The sequence below is a fragment of the Myotis yumanensis genome, unplaced genomic scaffold, assembly GCF_028538775.1.
Source record: "Myotis yumanensis isolate MYYU_CA2020_CCGP unplaced genomic scaffold, mMyoYum1.0.hap1 SCAF_5, whole genome shotgun sequence".
NCBI classification, from domain to species: Eukaryota; Metazoa; Chordata; class Mammalia; order Chiroptera; family Vespertilionidae; genus Myotis; species Myotis yumanensis.
The window spans coordinates 76,907,770-76,923,918 of record NW_027223756.1 but is presented as its reverse complement, the minus strand read 5'-3'; the positions used below and the strand labels follow the sequence as shown (position 1 = coordinate 76,923,918).

Here is a 16,149-nt window from a genome sequence, read left to right as displayed (position 1 = left end):
AGGAATCAGTTGAGGAATCTGTGGAGGACACGGTGTCTTTTAGCTGGCCGGCCAGCTTATCTGCCCGGGGACTGGGTAGGGACTTCACTTGTCCTTCTGGAGCTGAGTCACGGTTACTTTGGCTGCAGAGAGAGGGCCATGGAGGTAAGGTAGGTCTGGCCGAGCTCTCAGGTCCTGGGGCTATGCTCTGCTGCTAGAGAGTGGGAAGGAGGCTGCTAGGGACCAGGGTAGGGTCAATGGCCATCCTTGGCAAGGATAGTCATCTGCACATATTCACACATATGTAGGTACACTTGTACACAATCACACACATAAATGAATTCACACAATGCACAAACCAGCCCACGGTCATACACACACACACACACACACACACACACACACATGCATGCTTGCACTCACACGTGCACATACGCATGCATACACATATAAAACTTACTTCCTAGGGGTGGGGGTTACCTATGGTTGGCTCCAGTAGCAGCGGGGGGCCCACCACCATAGCCGTTGGGGTGACGAGAGCCCGGCTTCGGGCCAGGGTCTGAAGGACTGGTTTCCGAAAGCAGAGGAGAGAAAGGTGGACAGTGAGAGGAGAAGCCAGAGCGCCTGATGCCAATGGCCAAGATGCCAGATGGAGACCAGTCAGAGTCAGGAGGAGGGGAGCCAGGAGTGAAGGTAAGCAGGGGTGCATAGGCTGGGAGACAGACAGACCCAAACTGGGACAAACTAACTCCCCCATGCCCTACAAGCACACACCGTCCCGGGTTACTCCTGCTGCTACGTCCAGTGCTCGCCCGCTGAGGTCTCTCATGATGTTGTCCACGGCCTCGTGATGCTTTAGAAACAGCGGGCGTATGATTCGATGGTACAGCATGTGAGCCCCATTCCATGGCCCGGGAATCATGCAGAACAACAGGAAGGCGCACTGCGGGCATGGATGGCAGTTACACTCGGCCCGGATCTGTACCCCGAGAGGAGGGGTTGGACCTCTTCCATCGGACACTGGGCTATGTGGACCTTAGGATTCGTCTGGCCACCCCCATCAGACATCCTCTTGGATGGACTTGGGCTGCCCCCATCAGATACTCCCCTGGCTGGGCCTGTTTCCACAGGGAAGGGACTGAGTCTCCCCCCACACCCGAGGAGGCAGCAGGGCGGGCCCCTCAAACCCCCAGTCTCTGGTTGTCTGCCCGCTCCCAGGAGATCCTATCCTGTGTGTGTTCCAGTGGTGCCTACCTTTCCCACGTAGTAGAAAGGGAACCAGGACAGGAGTAGATCGCTGAAGAACTCGGCAAGCCCGAATAGGCTGTATACCACCCAGTAGGTGAGCCACACAGTGTCGTCTTCTTTGCTTGGACTCTCGATAGCTTTTATCCTGGTGGGGGGGGGGGGGGGGGGCGGTGTGTGACAGGATCAGGGGCTGCCTGGAGTCCCTCATGCTCCCCACCTGGATAGCCCATGGGCACTCACGAAGCATATGCGGGGTAGACAAACCCGATGAGATTGCAAAGTAGAGGTGCCCCGTAACCGAACAGAAGATACAGGCTTAGCAGAGTGGTGGCTCCTGCAGAAAAGAGGGCATGGGTGGGGGTCTGGCTCACTCCACGCCCAGTCCGCAGGCTCCCAGCCTCCTCTTGGCCTGGCAGATGCACCCCACAGAATTGTCATTCCTCCCACAAGCCTTAGTGACCTCTCCAGGGTGTGCTTGTCTCCACACAGCACCTGGACAACCCCCACCATGGCTCTGAACACTGAGTCTTGTGTCTGTAATTAGTTAACATATCCATCTCCCCTATTGTACCGTGAGCTCTCCAAAGGCAGGCAGGGTCCTCTGCCCTGGTGGATAGAGAGTAGCTGCCCAATAAACACTTGCTGAATAAGGGATCATCTGCAATTATAACCACCTCACCTTGGGCCCTATAAGAGGGATTGGATACATGAGCCCTAAGTAATAGGAGAAAAAACTAAAACTGAGGCCATTCTATCATTAAGACATGATTACTGGTGAGCGGACAAAGGCAGAGGCAATTTAAAATTTCATCTTATGCCTGGTCAGTGTGGCTCAGTGGTTGAGCATCGACCCATGCACCAAGAGGTTGCCAGTTGGAGGACTGGGTTGCAGACTCGGTCCCTGGTGGGGGGCATGCAGGAGGTAGCCGATCAATGATTCTATATCTCCCTCTCCTGCTCTCTTTAAAATCAATAAAAATATATTTTCAAAATGTCATCTTAGTGTGGGGTTTCTTATCCTGGGCTGACATCTGGGCCAGGTCATCCTCTTTGGGGGGCTGGATCCACCCACTCAATGCCAGGAGCGTGCTGCCATGACACCACAGATGTCCCCAGACACTGCCTAGTGTCCTAACAGGGGCAGTATGGCCCCATTTGAGACCCCCTTGTCTTAGGCAGCAAAGGGCAGTACAGAGCCTCTCAGATCTTGGAGAGCCCTCTGTTCTTCTACTCACTTACCATGTGACACTGAGAAAGTCTCTCTCTGCTTGAAGACTCAGTTTCACCATCTGTCAATGGGGTTACAGTGACCCTGGCTCCTAGGGTTGTTGTGGATTAGCTAAATACGCTCAACAGAGAGGACTCATCCTTTCCCTACATTACTGAGGGACTTTGGTCACAAAAGCACTCCCAGCAAAGAGGCTCAGAGGAGAACAGTGTGGGAATATGGGGAGCTAGGAGCATCAGCCACTCTGAAAACAATGATTGTAACTGCCACATCTAAGTGCTACTTGTGTGCTTCTCTGTTCTGTCTCATGCAATGACAAGACCTAAACAAAAGCTGTCAGGGAAAGGGGCTTGCCCAGGGTCACTGAAGAGCCTTTACAGCTTCCCATGTCCTTCACAGAGGCTACCTTCTGGACCAAAGGGCAGAGTCACCCATACACTTCCCTCCACCTGCATTCGTTTTGATCTCAGAGCCTGGTGTCAGAAGTGGAGGAAGTCCTCCCCAGCTGGCTTCACTGGGTTTCCTCCTGTTGCCTGGGGTAGGGTATTGGGCCATCTGCGACATGTGGAGCCCAAGGGTTCCCACATCTGGGCAAGGGGGTGGGGGAACGTCACCTCTTCTTCAGAAACCGCTAGTCAGTGGCTCTCCCAGGGCACCCCTCCCCTCAATCCCTATTCCTGCAGCCTCAGCAATAGGAGGATGATCTTGTACATGGGTTGAGGGGGTGGGGGGTGGGGGGACATGGCCTGAGATCAACAACAGATGGGGCCCAGGGGGTGAGTAGAGGTGAATACTCCACACAGGGCAGGTGGCAGGGGCATCCTCCCACATAGCCCTTGCCTTTTGGGGCCTTAGTTTCCTTTAACTATCAGCCTCCCTAGTGGCCTCTTCCCAGTGGGTCCCTCCCCAGTTCTCTATGACCTAAATTGCCCAACCACTGGTACCGAGATGTGGAAAGCCAGGCTTGCTCGCATGGGCGGGTCCCTGGCTAAGCAGACATAGTTGGGCACTGGGAACCTGGGGGACAAATTTCAGACCCTCACTGGCTTCCTGGCATGGGGATCTCCGGCTGGTGGGGACATGGGAGTTAAGTGGACTCCCAGCTTCTGCACATAGAAGGTGCTCAAAACACCTGGCACTGTCTGCACCCAGAACATGCTCCCGCCCCCACCAGCATCCTTGTGATTCATTCCAGGGGGTCTTCCTAGAAGAAGTGGCAGAGTGGGCGCGCCTGAACACTGAAAAAGGAGGAAGGAAGGCATTTAACCATTTACTAACAAGGCAGTCTCTGAGAGTGGCAGGGCTCATCCCAGGTTATTGAGGAGGAAAGAAAGTGGAAGGACTAGAATGGTAGTTACAGTCAGGGGTGGCTGGAGCCCCTTCTCCCTGGTTTCCTATCCAATCTGTCTCCAGCCCCACCACAACTGTCAAACAATCCAACTCCAACGCAACTATTCATGCACAGTAGGCCAGTGAGAGGAGGGCCCGCCAAGAGGGGAAACAATGGGAGAGTAGGTGGGGATGACCCTTCCTCTTGGCAGGGAGTATCCCCTCTGAGAGAACAAGATCTCTACACTTGCTTTCAGGCTGGGGGTCATCTGGGAAGGAGGTGAAGAGACACTCAGGGCACTGGCACCTATCTGCCCCCTCCTCCCCTCTCCTACCCCTGGGGCCTGCAGGGCAACTGGAAGAACCGGACTTTGGCCTGGCGGGCACCCAGAGCCCCAAGGGAGGGGGCAAAGGACAGCCTCCAGACACGCGGACCAGAGTGGGGGTGCTGCAGGGGCCCAGAAAAGGGGTGGCCCTGGCCCAAGGTGGCACGGCGAGGGCACGGGAGGGGCTGCGGGTTCACCCGAGGACCCCTCCCCAGCCAGGATCTCAGCCTCCCCACTGGACAGTGGGCGCTCCCCTCCATAAGGCCCGAACCCTACAGCTGGGGCAGGCCGGATGGGGGCAGGCCAAGGCCCAGGTGCCCCAGAGCCTCAGTATGCAGGTCGGTGAAATGGGGCGACAGCCCGGAGCGCCCTCGGACGGCTCACCCGCTGCCAAGTACCGCTTGTCGACCCCGGTCTTGGCTTCGAGCGCCCTTAGTGCCTCGGTGGCCAAGTTCCTCTGTTCCAGAAGGCTCTCGAAGCGCTGGCGCAGGCCGTCCATGGCAACGGCGGGACCGGGGTTGGCAGCCGGAGCTCGATCTCGGAGCTACGCACCGGTCCCGCCGGGCACGGGCCGCCTTCTTCAGAAGAGAGTCACACCGCTCTACTCCCGGGCTGGTCTTTGCCTCCTGTTTGGTCCCCGCCTCCCGCCCGACGCACCGGCCAATGGGAGGGCAGGGCGGGCAAAGGAGGTGGGGCCTGCCCCGTCTCCCCCGCCTCATTGCCCTCTGGCGGGCAGTGGCCGCCGCAGGCGCGACCTGAAGGAAGAGGGCGGGGCGCAGAGGCCGAGGGCGCCGATTGGTCGAGGGGAAGCGGGACGTAGCTGATTGGAGGGGCGGGGTCTTGGCCGGGGATTATTGGCTGAGCAGTGGAGCTGGGGGAGGAGAGAAGCGTGCTGTAGTAGAAAGAGTTGGTGGGAGGGGCCTGAAAAAGACCAGAGTTGATTGGAGAAAGGGTAAGAGATTCATTAGCAAGAACAGAGGAGGGGCGGGGCATATTATAAAGACTGCGGGAAGGAATCTGAGGGGCGGGTATGGGGCGGAGCTAAATTGAGAAGTGGCGCTCACTCTAAAGAGCAATCCTGGTTGGACGGGAGAGGAGGGGCTGATTCCAGGGAGGGGTGTGTAGGGAGGGGTGCGGCTAAATAAAAGGGCGGGGTCAATCATAACAATAGTGAACTCCTCTGGGTCAGAAGAATGGGGTCAATGTACAAATAGGGAGACTAAGGTTCCAGAGGGTTTGGGTCTGCGTGTGTCCACCCTCCCATTTCTGTCGGACTTCGCGCCTCCAAAGGGGAGACGCAAGGACCCCTGGGAGTTGAAGCCTTTCAAGGGTTGCTATGGTGCCGGGGGCGGGGCGGGCGCTTGGGCCAACGCGGCGGTTGGCCAGGGGGAGGGGCTTTTGGAGGCCCGGCCCCGCCCCCGCCCCCGCCGCCATGCGGCCCACCCGGACTGATCTCTGGCTGCGCCTGGCCTTGCCCCTGGGCTTGGCCCTCGTTTTCCCCGCGTCTGTGGGGTTGGTCTCGGCCCGGGCCCCAATCTATGTCAGCAGCTGGGCCGTGCGGGTGTCTGAGGGTTCCCGGGAGGCCGAGCGCCTGGCACGCAGATTCGGTTTCGTCAACCTGGGGCTGGTGGGTGGGACTCGGATGGACTGGAGGGGGCGGGACTGGACATCCCAAGACACTAGGCCCCGACAGATGGGAAGGTGTCTCTCGGGTCCCCTAGATATCAAGAACTCCCAACCAACCCCTGCTTCAGATTCGAGGACCCCCAGAGGGCACATGAAGCTCGCACCAGGGCATCTGGTTGGGGGAGGATGCAAACGGGGCATCCTGCAGGGCATCAGGGAAGCCGGGTCCTAGCGATGCAGCTGCTCCCCCACATTCCCAGATCTTCCCTGATGGACAGTACTTCCACCTGCGGCACAGGGGTGTGGTCCAGCAGTCCCTGACCCCGCACTGGGGCCACCGCCTGCGCCTGAAGAAAGACCCCAAGGTGAGCCTGGCCTTGAGGCTGCCCCCTCAGGGTCTTAGACACGTCCTGTTATTCTTGTGATTGTTATGAATGGCTGTGATCTTTGGCAACTCACCTGCTCTCTCTGAGTCTTGGTTTTCACCTGGCCCTCCAGTCTATACCAGTGATGGCAAACCTATGACACGCGTGTCAGAGGTGACACGCGAACTCACTTTTTGGGTTGATTTTTCTTTGTGAAATGGCATTTAAATATATAAAATAAATATCAAAAATGTAAGTCTTTGTTTTACTATGGTTGCAAATATCAAACAATTTCTATATGTGATACAGCACCAGATTTAAGTTAGAGTTTTTCAAAATGCTGACATGCTTAGCTCAAAAGGTTCGCCATCACTGGTCTATATATACAGTGGGGACCCAGATAGGGAAGATCTGTGGAGAGCAACAGATCATGTGTGTGCGTGATGCACATTCCAGGGCCTGGCACACTATCAACATTTCTTATCAACCACCCCCCTTACCTCCTCTATTTTGACCTGAATGATTAAGATTCCCAGGTACTCTACAAGCTGAGGATTTGAGGCTGAGTTTGGCAAGCCCTTGGGAGCCACAAAGGGGTATGAACTGGGCTGTGGAGCTGATCCATAAAAAGACAATAGGCCCAACTGTTCAAAACCTGCCTGGAGCATTGGCGACAGAGAGAATTGGCCAGTTGGAGATGTGGTTTGCAAGAGAGAAGCCAGGGCTTGCCGATGGATCAGATGCATGGGCCCGAGACTGGAGCAGAGCAAATGAGATGATGGCCCTGATTGCTGAAATGGGAGTAGAGGGACATGAGTTGGTTTGGGGGGAAAGGGGTGGGGAGATCAACAAGGAAGGAAGAAGAGCAAAGATCTGAGAATGAGCAGCCCATTCAGGCAGAACAACATGTGCCAAGGCCCTGAGTGAGGCAGCCATTGCGGCAGCAGCAAAGGAAGGCATGTGAGGGCCAGGAAGGCAGGGCCTTATGGGCCCTGGAGTGTGTGGTGGGAAGCCCTGGGAGGGTTTCAACAAAGAGTAAGGCTGCTATGTGTTGAGAATGAATTATAGAAGAGTGGAAGGGTCAGCTAGAGGACCAGGAGGTGGTAGAGAGCAGTGGCCACTGCAGGGGGGAGATGGGCAGGTCTTGGGCAGAGGGAACTAGAACAGGGATGGGGGAAGGGGCAGAGTTGGGACCCTAGGACGCCATGCCACCTCAGGCAGTAACCAGTTATCTGTGGGCCCTGGGGATGGGTGCTCCAAGCGTCTCGGCACCCTCTGAGGGCAGAGCCCCAGACACATGGGGACCCAGAAGAGCAGCCCCAGAAAACACAAGGTCCCAGGCCTCGTCCCACACCACAAGCAGTAGACAACCCAGACACACTTTCCACTACAAGCACAGCCTCACAGACAGTTGCCCCTTGTTGGACCCTGGGAAGGGGCCTATGCAGACCCTGGACACAGGCTTGGGCTCTTGGACCAAGAGCTGGCAGAAAGGGCTCAGAGGAGCAGGCCTTCGTTTGTGGAACATGGCCCTCTAAAAGTGCAGGATAGCGCAGCCGGTGTGTCTTAGGGGTGAGCATCAACCTGTGAACCAGGAGGTCACAGTTCAATTCCCGGTCATCAGTCCCTAGCGGGGGTCCATGCAGGAGGTAGTTGATCAATGATTCTCTCTCATCATTGATGTTTCTATCTTTCTCTACCTCTCCTTTCCTTTCTGAAATCAATAAAAAGATATTTTTTAAAATAATAAAGTGCAGGATAGCTGGGAGGAGGGCAGGCTAGGCTTGTTGGTCCAGCCCCCTCCCTTGCTGCATGTCCCCCTCAGGTGCAGTGGTTTGAGCAGCAGACTCTGCAGTGGCGTGTGAAGCGCTCCTTAGTGGCACCCACAGACCCCTGGTTCTCCAAGCAGTGGTACATGGTGAGCGGGCTGGGCCAGGTGGTCGGGCCAGGCCAGGCCAGAGCCCTACTAACTCTAGCCCCCACCTGGCATAGAACAACAAGATGCAGCCGGATCTAAACATCCTGAAAGTCTGGAACCAGGGGCTGTCAGGCCAGGGCATCGTGGTCTCTGTCCTGGACGATGGCATTGAGAAGGACCACCCAGACCTCTGGGCCAACTATGTGAGCTTGAGTTGAACTGGGGCGGAGGCTGCCCCTCCTCCCCCGGTCCCATGGCCTGCTCCAACCCCGCCACATCCCCACCTTACCCTTAGGATCCCCTGGCCAGCTATGACTTCAACGACTATGACCCAGACCCCCAACCACGATACACTCCCAGTGATGAGAACCGGTGAGCCTGGGGGTCTGGGGGTGGCCCTTGTGCCCTGTGAGGGCCAGGTGAGCTGTGACAGACACTCCTCTCTGCCCTGACACCAGGCACGGGACCCGCTGTGCTGGGGAAGTAGCAGCCATAGCTAACAACAGGTTCTGTGGTACAGGCGTCGCCTACAACGCCCGAATTGGAGGTACTCCAATGTGCCAAGGATAGGGGCTGGATGAGGTGGCACTGGGTGGCTGGTAACACCAGGGAGATTTGGCAGGTCAACCAGGGGAGGAAACTTCTTGGTGCCCTCGCCTTTGTTGGTTAGACTCAGAGTGTGGAGAGCTGAGCCTGCACAGATACCTCCACCCCCAGGAGCAGAGAGAGGGGCTGGCTAGGGTGTTTGGAGCTGGCCTGGATGGGTGAGGGTGCCGGCAGGGCTGTCTGCAGAGGACCGACAGCTGCCTGTGCAGGCGTGCGCATGCTGGATGGCACCATTACTGATGTCATTGAGGCCCAGTCACTGAGCCTGCAGCCGCAGCACATCCACATCTACAGTGCCAGCTGGGGCCCCGAGGACGATGGCCAAACGGTGGACGGTCCAGGCATCCTCACCCGAGAAGCTTTCAGGCGTGGCGTCACCAAAGTGAGCAGGATCTAGGGTTTTGGAGGGCCTGTGCCTGCATGAAAGGCTGACACCCCCCACCCCCTGTCCTGTCCCCATCTGCAGGGCCGAGGTGGGCTAGGCACGCTCTTCATCTGGGCGTCTGGCAATGGCGGCCTGCACTATGACAACTGCAACTGTGACGGCTACACCAACAGCATCCACACTCTCTCTGTGGGCAGCACCACCCAGCAGGGCCATGTGCCTTGGTACAGTGAAGCCTGCGCCTCCACTCTCACCACCACCTACAGCAGTGGCCTTGTCACCGACCCCCAAATTGTGAGTGGACCCCTTCACCATGCTCACTCTGTCTGGCCCAGCCTGGTCCCCCCACCTTCCCTCCAGTCCCCATGTCTTCCCTCCTATCCTCCCAACTTCCCTCCAGCCCCCTCTACCCCAGTCCCTGCCTTCCCTCCTATCCCCCTCCATTCCCTCACCTTCTCTGCTGTTCCCCCACCTTCCCTCCTGGGTCCCCATCCTCCCTCCTGTCCCCCCACATTCTTTCCTTTCCCTTCTGCTCCCTTATCTTCCTTCCTCTCAGGGATTGCTCCTGCAGTGCTGGAACATAGACATGGGTCCCAGGCCCCATCCCACTGTTGCCCCTTCACACACCCTGGCCTGTGCTTCTGGGGTGTGGACCTAGGCAGTGCTCAGGCCCCTTGTCTGGTGTAATGCTCTGCAGTGCCTTCTTGAGTCCCTGGTTCCATGTGAACAAGGGTTGGGTTTTCATGTGCACCGGGCCCCCGAATCCCCATCTCTGCCCCCAGGTCACCACGGACCTGTACCACCAGTGCACCGACAAGCATACAGGCACCTCGGCCTCTGCCCCACTGGCTGCAGGCATAATCGCTCTGGCTCTGGAGGCCAAGTAGGTGACAGTGGGGACCCTACTACCACCCTGGCCCCCCAGTTGTGGCCCCAGCTTACTACCTCACCTCCCCCAGCCCGTTCTTGACATGGAGGGACATGCAGCACTTGGTGGTTCGTGCATCCAGGCAGGCACACCTTCAGGCTGAGGACTGGAGGACCAATGGCGTGGGGCGTCAAGGTACTGCCTGGCCCGGTGGGGGTGGGGACACCATGCCCACAGAGTGAGTGACGGCCCCCCTCCACACAGTGAGCCACCACTATGGCTATGGGTTGCTGGATGCTGGGCTGCTGGTAGACTTGGCTCGCACATGGCTGCCCACACAGCCCCAGAAGAAATGTGCCATTCGAGTCCTCCGCAAACCCACGTGAGCACTCTCCTCGGTCCCAGCCACTGTGCATTACCTGCCACCTCCCCATTCCTCGGACAACACCGTCACATCCCCAGCCCTCTCCCACACCTGTCATTAACACCCAGGCAGACACTTGGGAGGCAGGCCCTGAGGCCTCAGTAAATACTGGAGGAGGGCCCCATGATCTGAGCCCAGACCCTGCCTGCTGGCCACCCATCCCCCCCCAGCAGGCCAGCAGGAGGGGCCCTGATGCCCCATGCCACCCATAGCCCCATCCTGGCGCTGATGCACATGAGAAAGAAAGTGTCGGCCTGTGCTGGCCGTGCCAACTACATCCGCTCACTGGAGCATGTGCAGGTGCAGCTGTCACTGTCCTACAGCCGCCGGGGGGACCTGGAGATCTCGCTCACCAGCCCCATGGGCACCCGCTCCACACTTGTGGCCATCAGGTCAGGGTCGGGGGACCTGCCCTATGGGTCCACACAGGGAGGGACAAGTGCACTTTGGAGTCAGGCGTGGCCTGCGCAGGGGTGACCAGTCCTGTGAGGGCCACTTCTGCAGGCAGCACTTGGCATTGCAGTCAGACACTTGCTGTGGCTCAGTGACCCCTTCATGACTATAGTCATCCACCCTTTTACCCCACCCCCACCTGTCTGTCCCAGACCCTACGACATCAGCGGCCAAGGCTATAACAAGTGGATCTTTATGTCCACCCACTTCTGGGATGAGGACCCGCAGGGCTTGTGGACCCTGGGCCTGGAGAACAAGGGCTACTATTTCAACACGGGTGAGAGGCAGGCACAGGCTGGAAACTCTGAGGCCTGCCTGAATTACCCCACTGCAGTGGGGCTCCCACTGATCTTGCATAGTAGAAATAGGCAATCAGTTATCATCCCACAATGGCTGCTGGGGGCCGGGCACTATCTGAGTCTGCAGCTTCAGGGTGGGGTGGGGATGACTGGGGAGTGGGGTCCAAAATGGCAAGATTAGGCCACCAATAGTTTCTTCCCCTTATCCCTGTGCTCACCATGACCCCTGCCCAGGGACGCTGTACCGCTACACACTGCTGCTCTATGGGACAGCTGAGGATATGACAGTGCGGCCTCCAGGCCCCCAGGTGACCAGCAGCGCGTGTGTGCAGCGGGACACAGAGGGGCTGTGCCAGGGTGAGTGCCCAGTGAGGCATGGCCCTGCTGGCAGTGTGCGTGTGCCGCCCAGGAAGGGTAGGTGGACCAGGGCTGCATGCCTCAGCCTCACCTCCATGTCCATATGCCCCATGCAGAATGCCACAGTCCTGCCTACATCCTGGGCCATCTCTGCCTCTCCCACTGCCCATCGCAGTACTTCAGTCACACCCAGAAGGCAATGACTGCTGGGTCTGGGTGCCCAGTCACAGTCATACCCACCCTGCATGTGTGCTTCAGCTGCCACTTCTGCTACACCTGCTGTGGCAGCTCCTTGCTCAACCGCATCGCCTGCTGCCCACCATACATACTGGATGAGCATGGGGGCTCCTGCTCAGGGCCTGTCGCCCACAAAGGCCACCCCCAGCCCACTGGAACAACCCACCACTGCCACAGAGGCCACAGCCCGGCTGATCGTGGCCTTTGGGAACCCCCTCCTCTGTAGCATCCTCTCCGTGGGCTGCCTGCTCCCCTGTGTAGCCCCCCACCCAGTGCTGGAAGCCACTCCCATCACCAACTGCTGGCTGGACCCCGGAGACATCCCACCTTGGCTTAGGTCTCTGGTGGGGACTACTGCCCTGCTCCCTTGTTCCAGATCAGTGTGTGTGGGTATGTTTGAGATGAAGGTGGGGTGGGATTGGGCAGAGGCCAGGCCACAATGGTGACCAACATCCCTTCTCTGCCCCAGAATCTGGGGGGAGGGGGAAGGAGAGCCAGTGACACTATCCAGAGTCTCAGGGACCGTGTCTGACCTCAGAGTTTGCAATAAAGGCTTAATAGGAGGTGCCAAGTCTCTGGTATCCTTTGGGGCACACCCAGGCCCCCCAACCCCCAGCCATGGTTGGGTGTCCCCTGTGCCCTGTTTGAAGATCACCTTCCCCGGCCATCAGCCCCTGGGGGAACCAGCAACCACAGAGAAAAGAGAGTCAGTCTGGTGCCCAGAGACCCCAGCTGTGGGGGTGGGAATGGGTGGGGGTTTCTAGTGATACCCACATGCTTTGAGTGTCAAGCTTCTAGGAACCAGCCCACATTCCCCCTTCCATCTGGTTGACACAACTAGCAGAAGAGGGTCTACGAGCTTCCAATAATTACACTCCATTTCCTGAAGGTCATCAGGAAGCTGAGGGAATTATGGGCTGGAGGTACATTGCTCTCATCCCCCTATGGCTTCGACTTCCCCATTTGTAAAGTGGGCCTCCCACCTCTCTGGAACAGAAAGAGGATCTTGAGGTGTGGGGGTGAGAAAAGGGGTACAGAGTGAGCTATTAAATGCCCCTCCTCTATCCTCACACACACCAATGGGGTGGGGACACATTTGTCCCGATTTTCAGAGCCGGGAGGGGCTTCCATGAAGAAGTGAAAAGGGTGCCTATGCCCTCGACTATGGGGCTTCACTCAGGCTCCAAGGGGCAGGTCTCGCCTGTTGTAGGAGTCCATTTGCCCCAGAAACCACCCCCTTTTGTGGCACTGGGAACCTGGGAATTTGTTCTGCTACTGGGCTCAGATGCCCAACTGTAGGCCTTGAAGGGAAGAAGGCTCTGTTGAGGGCTTTGCAGCTGGGCAGTGAGGGGCTGATGCTTCAGCACTTGGGACCAGACACTGTCCCCTGAGCTAAGTTTGTCTGGAGGAGGAGACATGGGTGCCCAGATGGGCCCACCAGAAGTGGGTGGCCAGCAAGGGAGGAGAGAGCCTCATCTCCCTCCCTCATCCTCTCTAGCTGCCGTCCTAGTCGTGCCCACACACCCAGAATTTTACCCCACTCAGTCCCTATCTCTGGATTGAGGGCTGAAGGTAAGCCCAGCCCTGGCAGGGCTAGTCTGTGTGTCCAGGGGCACCTGGCTTCTCTCTCAGAGCCTCTGTAGCCTCACCTGTGCCACAGCACCAATAGTGCCTCTCTCACCAAATGCAAGGATCGCAAGAAGCAGTTTTCCTGCCTGGCACACAGTAAGCACCCAAAATGCACCAACTTGGGGCAGCCGTTGGGCAGTTCCACAGGCATTAAACACAGTTACCAAATGAACCAGCAATTCCGCTTGCAGGTGCATAGCCAGGAAAACTGAAGTCCACACACAAACCTGTGTAAGCGTGTTCACAACGGCCAAAAGATGGAAACAACCCAAGTGTCCATCAGCAGATGAACAGATAAATTCATGGTCTCTTCACACCCTGGAACATTACTCAACCCTGAAAATGAGTGAAGCAGAGACACTCACTACAACATGGGTGGACTTTGGAACCATGTTGCTCAACAGTAAGAGAAGCCAGACACCCAAGGCCACATAGTCTGTGATTCCATTTATGTGAAATATCCAGAACAGGCAAATCCACAGAGACAGGAAATGGATTAGGGCAGTGTAGAGGGGAGTGACTGCTAATAGGCTTCATTTTGGTGTGATGTAAATGTTCTAGAATTAGACTGTGGTGATGGTTGCACAAATCTACACTAATAAAAGAGAAACATGGTAATTGGCGTACAACCGCTACCCTTCCCATTGGCTAATCAGCGTATCCTTATGCAAATTAACTGTCAGCCAAGATGGCGGCCGGCAGGCATGCACTGAAGCGAGCAGGGAGGCTTGCTTCCTCCAGGAACTGCAGACTCCAACGTTCCCCGCCTCACTTGCCGGACTCTCAACTGCAACTCTAAGCAACTATTACTATGTTGCAAATAAGAAGCTAAACAAAACCGGCTTTCAGTCAGCCCCGGACTGCAACATTGTATCCATGTTTTCAGCAGCGAGGCCTCAGAGCTAAAGCTGGCCCAGAATAAAAAAAAAGAAAAGAAAACAAGGAGCGGTTGGAAGCTTTTAGTCAACTGGCAGCGGGAAAACAGCCCTCAGCCCCTCAGCCAGCCTGGCCAGGCACCCCAGTGGGGACCCCCACCCTGATCCAGGACACCGTTCAGGGCAAACCAGCTGGCCCCCACCCGTGCACCAGGCCTCTATCCTATATAGTAAAAGGGTAATATGCCTCCCGGCACCAGGATCAGCGGAGCAGCGAGGCCTCCCGGCACCGGGATCAGCGTGCCAGGGGGCAGCGCCCAAACCCCCTGATCAGCCCTGCTCTGTGCCTGATAGGGGAGGAGCTCCCCAATCCCCTGATTGCCCTGCAGCTCTGTGTGTGACAGGGTGCAGCACACCAACCCCCTGATTGGCCCTGCTCTGTGTGTGACAGGGTGTGGCGCCCCAACTCCCCCCCCCCCCCACGGGCCCTGCTCTGTGTGTGACAGGGTAGAGCCATAACCTCCCCATTGGCCCTGCCCTGAGTGTGACAGGGTGCAGCGCCCCAACCCCCTGATCTACCCTGCTCTGTGTGTGACAGGGGGTGGTGCCCCAACTCCCCTATCTGCCCTACTCTGTGAGTGACAGGGGGGAGCTCCTTAACCCCCTGATGGGCCCTGCTCTGTGAGTGACAGGGGGCAGTGCCCCAACCCCCCTGATGGACCCTGCTCTGTTAGTGACAGGGGGCAGCGCCCCAACCCCCTGATCGGCCCTGCTCTGTGCGTGACGGGGGTGGCACCGCAACCTCCCCATCGACCTTGCCTTGAGTGTAACAGGGGGCGGTGCCCCAACCCCCCAATCAGTCTACCCTGAGCGTGACTGAGGGTGGCATTGCAACCTCCCGATCCGCCCTGCTCTGTGCATGACGGGGCGGCGCCCCAACTCCCCAATCGGCCCTGCTCTGAGCCTGACCAGGGGCTGCACTTAGGGATTGGGCCTGCCCTCTGCCACCCGGGAGCAGGCCTAAGCCATCAGGTCATTATCTCCCGAGGGGTCCCAGGCTGTGAGAGGGCACAGGCCGGGCTGGGGGACCCCCCCGAGTGCACAAATTTTTGTGCACCGGGCCTCTAGTATATATATATATATATATATATATATATATATATATATATATTCGCAAACCACAGAATTGTAGTCTTTATTTTTTTTTTTTAATATATTTTATTGATTTTTTACAGAGAGGAAGGGAGAGAGATAGAGAGTTAGAAACATCAATGAGAGAGAAACATCGATCAGCTGCCTCCTGCACATCCCCCACTGGGGATGTACCCGCAACCCAGGCACATGCCCCTGACCGGAATCGAACCTGGGACCTTTCAGTCCGCAGGCTGACGCTCTATCCGCTGAGCCAAACCGGTTTCGGCGAATTGTAGTCTTTAAACAAGTGGACTTATGGCATGTAATTTACATTCAATAAAGCTGTTTAAAAAAATACAAAAATCTCCCTATGCTCTGAGCCTGTCTGTTCTAGCCCGTTCAGCACCACCCATAGGGTGAGGAGGGGGTTTTAGAGATCAGAGTGGAGACCTGGACCCAGATCCAGCAGGCGAGTTGCTGGCGTATGTCCTGCGTCCCTGGCCACCTCGCTGGTAATTGGCATAGCTAGCATTCACTGAAGGCCTCTGTGCGCAGGGCCTCCTTGTGTGGATAGGAACTTTGTTCTCAGGACAGCCACGTGGGTTGGGGGTTGTGTCCCCCTTTTGCAGAAAACTGGGCCTCGGACGCTTTGTTATGCAAGGAGAGATGCCGGGATTGGACCCCACACCCACCCCTTGAGTTTCCAGTCGGGAGAGGTTGAGGTGCGTGTTGTCTGATTTTGGTCCAGCTACAGCTCCTTTCGGATCACACCAGGTCGCTCGCGGGCGCGGCCTCTTTAAGAGGGGGCGTGACCTCATGACGAGCAGGGGGGCCGGAGGAGGAGGAGGCCGGAAGTTCGCCTC

The 16,149-nt window shown here is 57.3% G+C and overlaps 2 protein-coding genes across 6 annotated transcripts; one reads left to right on the top strand and one right to left on the bottom strand.

Moving 5' to 3' along the window:
• REEP6 (receptor accessory protein 6) lies at positions 1–4,729 on the bottom strand. 4 transcript variants are annotated; one of them, XM_070415683.1, is made up of 6 exons: positions 4,495–4,727; positions 1,468–1,561; positions 1,234–1,372; positions 754–922; positions 460–546; positions 1–122 (listed from the first exon to the last, which is right to left on the bottom strand). In XM_070415683.1, exons 1-6 carry the CDS (start codon positions 4,607–4,609, stop codon positions 85–87), a joined length of 642 nt encoding a protein of 213 aa, XP_070271784.1. In that variant the 5' UTR covers positions 4,610–4,727; the 3' UTR covers positions 1–84. The 4 variants fall into 4 exon arrangements, with proteins under 4 accessions (XP_070271784.1, XP_070271786.1, XP_070271787.1 ...); XM_070415684.1 differs by lacking the exon at positions 1–122 and adding an exon at positions 153–193 and having other exon boundaries at positions 4,495–4,729; XM_070415685.1 differs by lacking the exon at positions 460–546 and having other exon boundaries at positions 4,495–4,724.
• Positions 4,730–5,542: 813 nt separating this feature from the next.
• Positions 5,543–11,874, top strand: PCSK4 (proprotein convertase subtilisin/kexin type 4). 2 transcript variants are annotated; one of them, XM_070413861.1, is made up of 15 exons: positions 5,543–5,737; positions 5,997–6,101; positions 7,927–8,019; positions 8,094–8,222; positions 8,315–8,391; positions 8,478–8,566; positions 8,835–9,007; positions 9,092–9,304; positions 9,793–9,893; positions 9,970–10,073; positions 10,143–10,260; positions 10,515–10,694; positions 10,908–11,032; positions 11,289–11,411; positions 11,528–11,874. In XM_070413861.1, exons 1-15 carry the CDS (start codon positions 5,543–5,545, stop codon positions 11,872–11,874), a joined length of 2,172 nt encoding a protein of 723 aa, XP_070269962.1. The 2 variants fall into 2 exon arrangements, with proteins under 2 accessions (XP_070269962.1, XP_070269963.1); XM_070413862.1 differs by lacking the exons at positions 10,908–11,032; positions 11,528–11,874 and having other exon boundaries at positions 11,289–11,331.
• Positions 11,875–16,149: the final 4,275 nt, after the last annotated feature.

What these genes read in the sequence shown, in the direction of transcription:
- PCSK4 (XM_070413861.1), top strand. Translation starts at nt 5,543, where the DNA reads ATGCGGCCCACCCGGACTGATCTCTGGCTGCGCCTGGCCTTGCCCCTG. An exon ending in TCAGGCGTGGCGTCACCAAA is followed by an intron (nt 9,008 to 9,091) that starts GTGAGCAGGATC and finishes CCCCATCTGCAG; the next exon opens with GGCCGAGGTGGGCTAGGCAC. An exon ending in GGGCTACTATTTCAACACGG is followed by an intron (nt 11,033 to 11,288) that starts GTGAGAGGCAGG and finishes ACCCCTGCCCAG; the next exon opens with GGACGCTGTACCGCTACACA.
- REEP6 (XM_070415683.1), bottom strand. Translation starts at nt 4,609, where the DNA reads ATGGACGGCCTGCGCCAGCGCTTCGAGAGCCTTCTGGAACAGAGGAAC. An exon ending in GTCTACCCCGCATATGCTTC is followed by an intron (nt 1,373 to 1,467) that starts GTGAGTGCCCAT and finishes CCCCCCCACCAG; the next exon opens with GATAAAAGCTATCGAGAGTC. An exon ending in AGCAGGAGTAACCCGGGACG is followed by an intron (nt 547 to 753) that starts GTGTGTGCTTGT and finishes TTCGGAAACCAG; the next exon opens with TCCTTCAGACCCTGGCCCGA.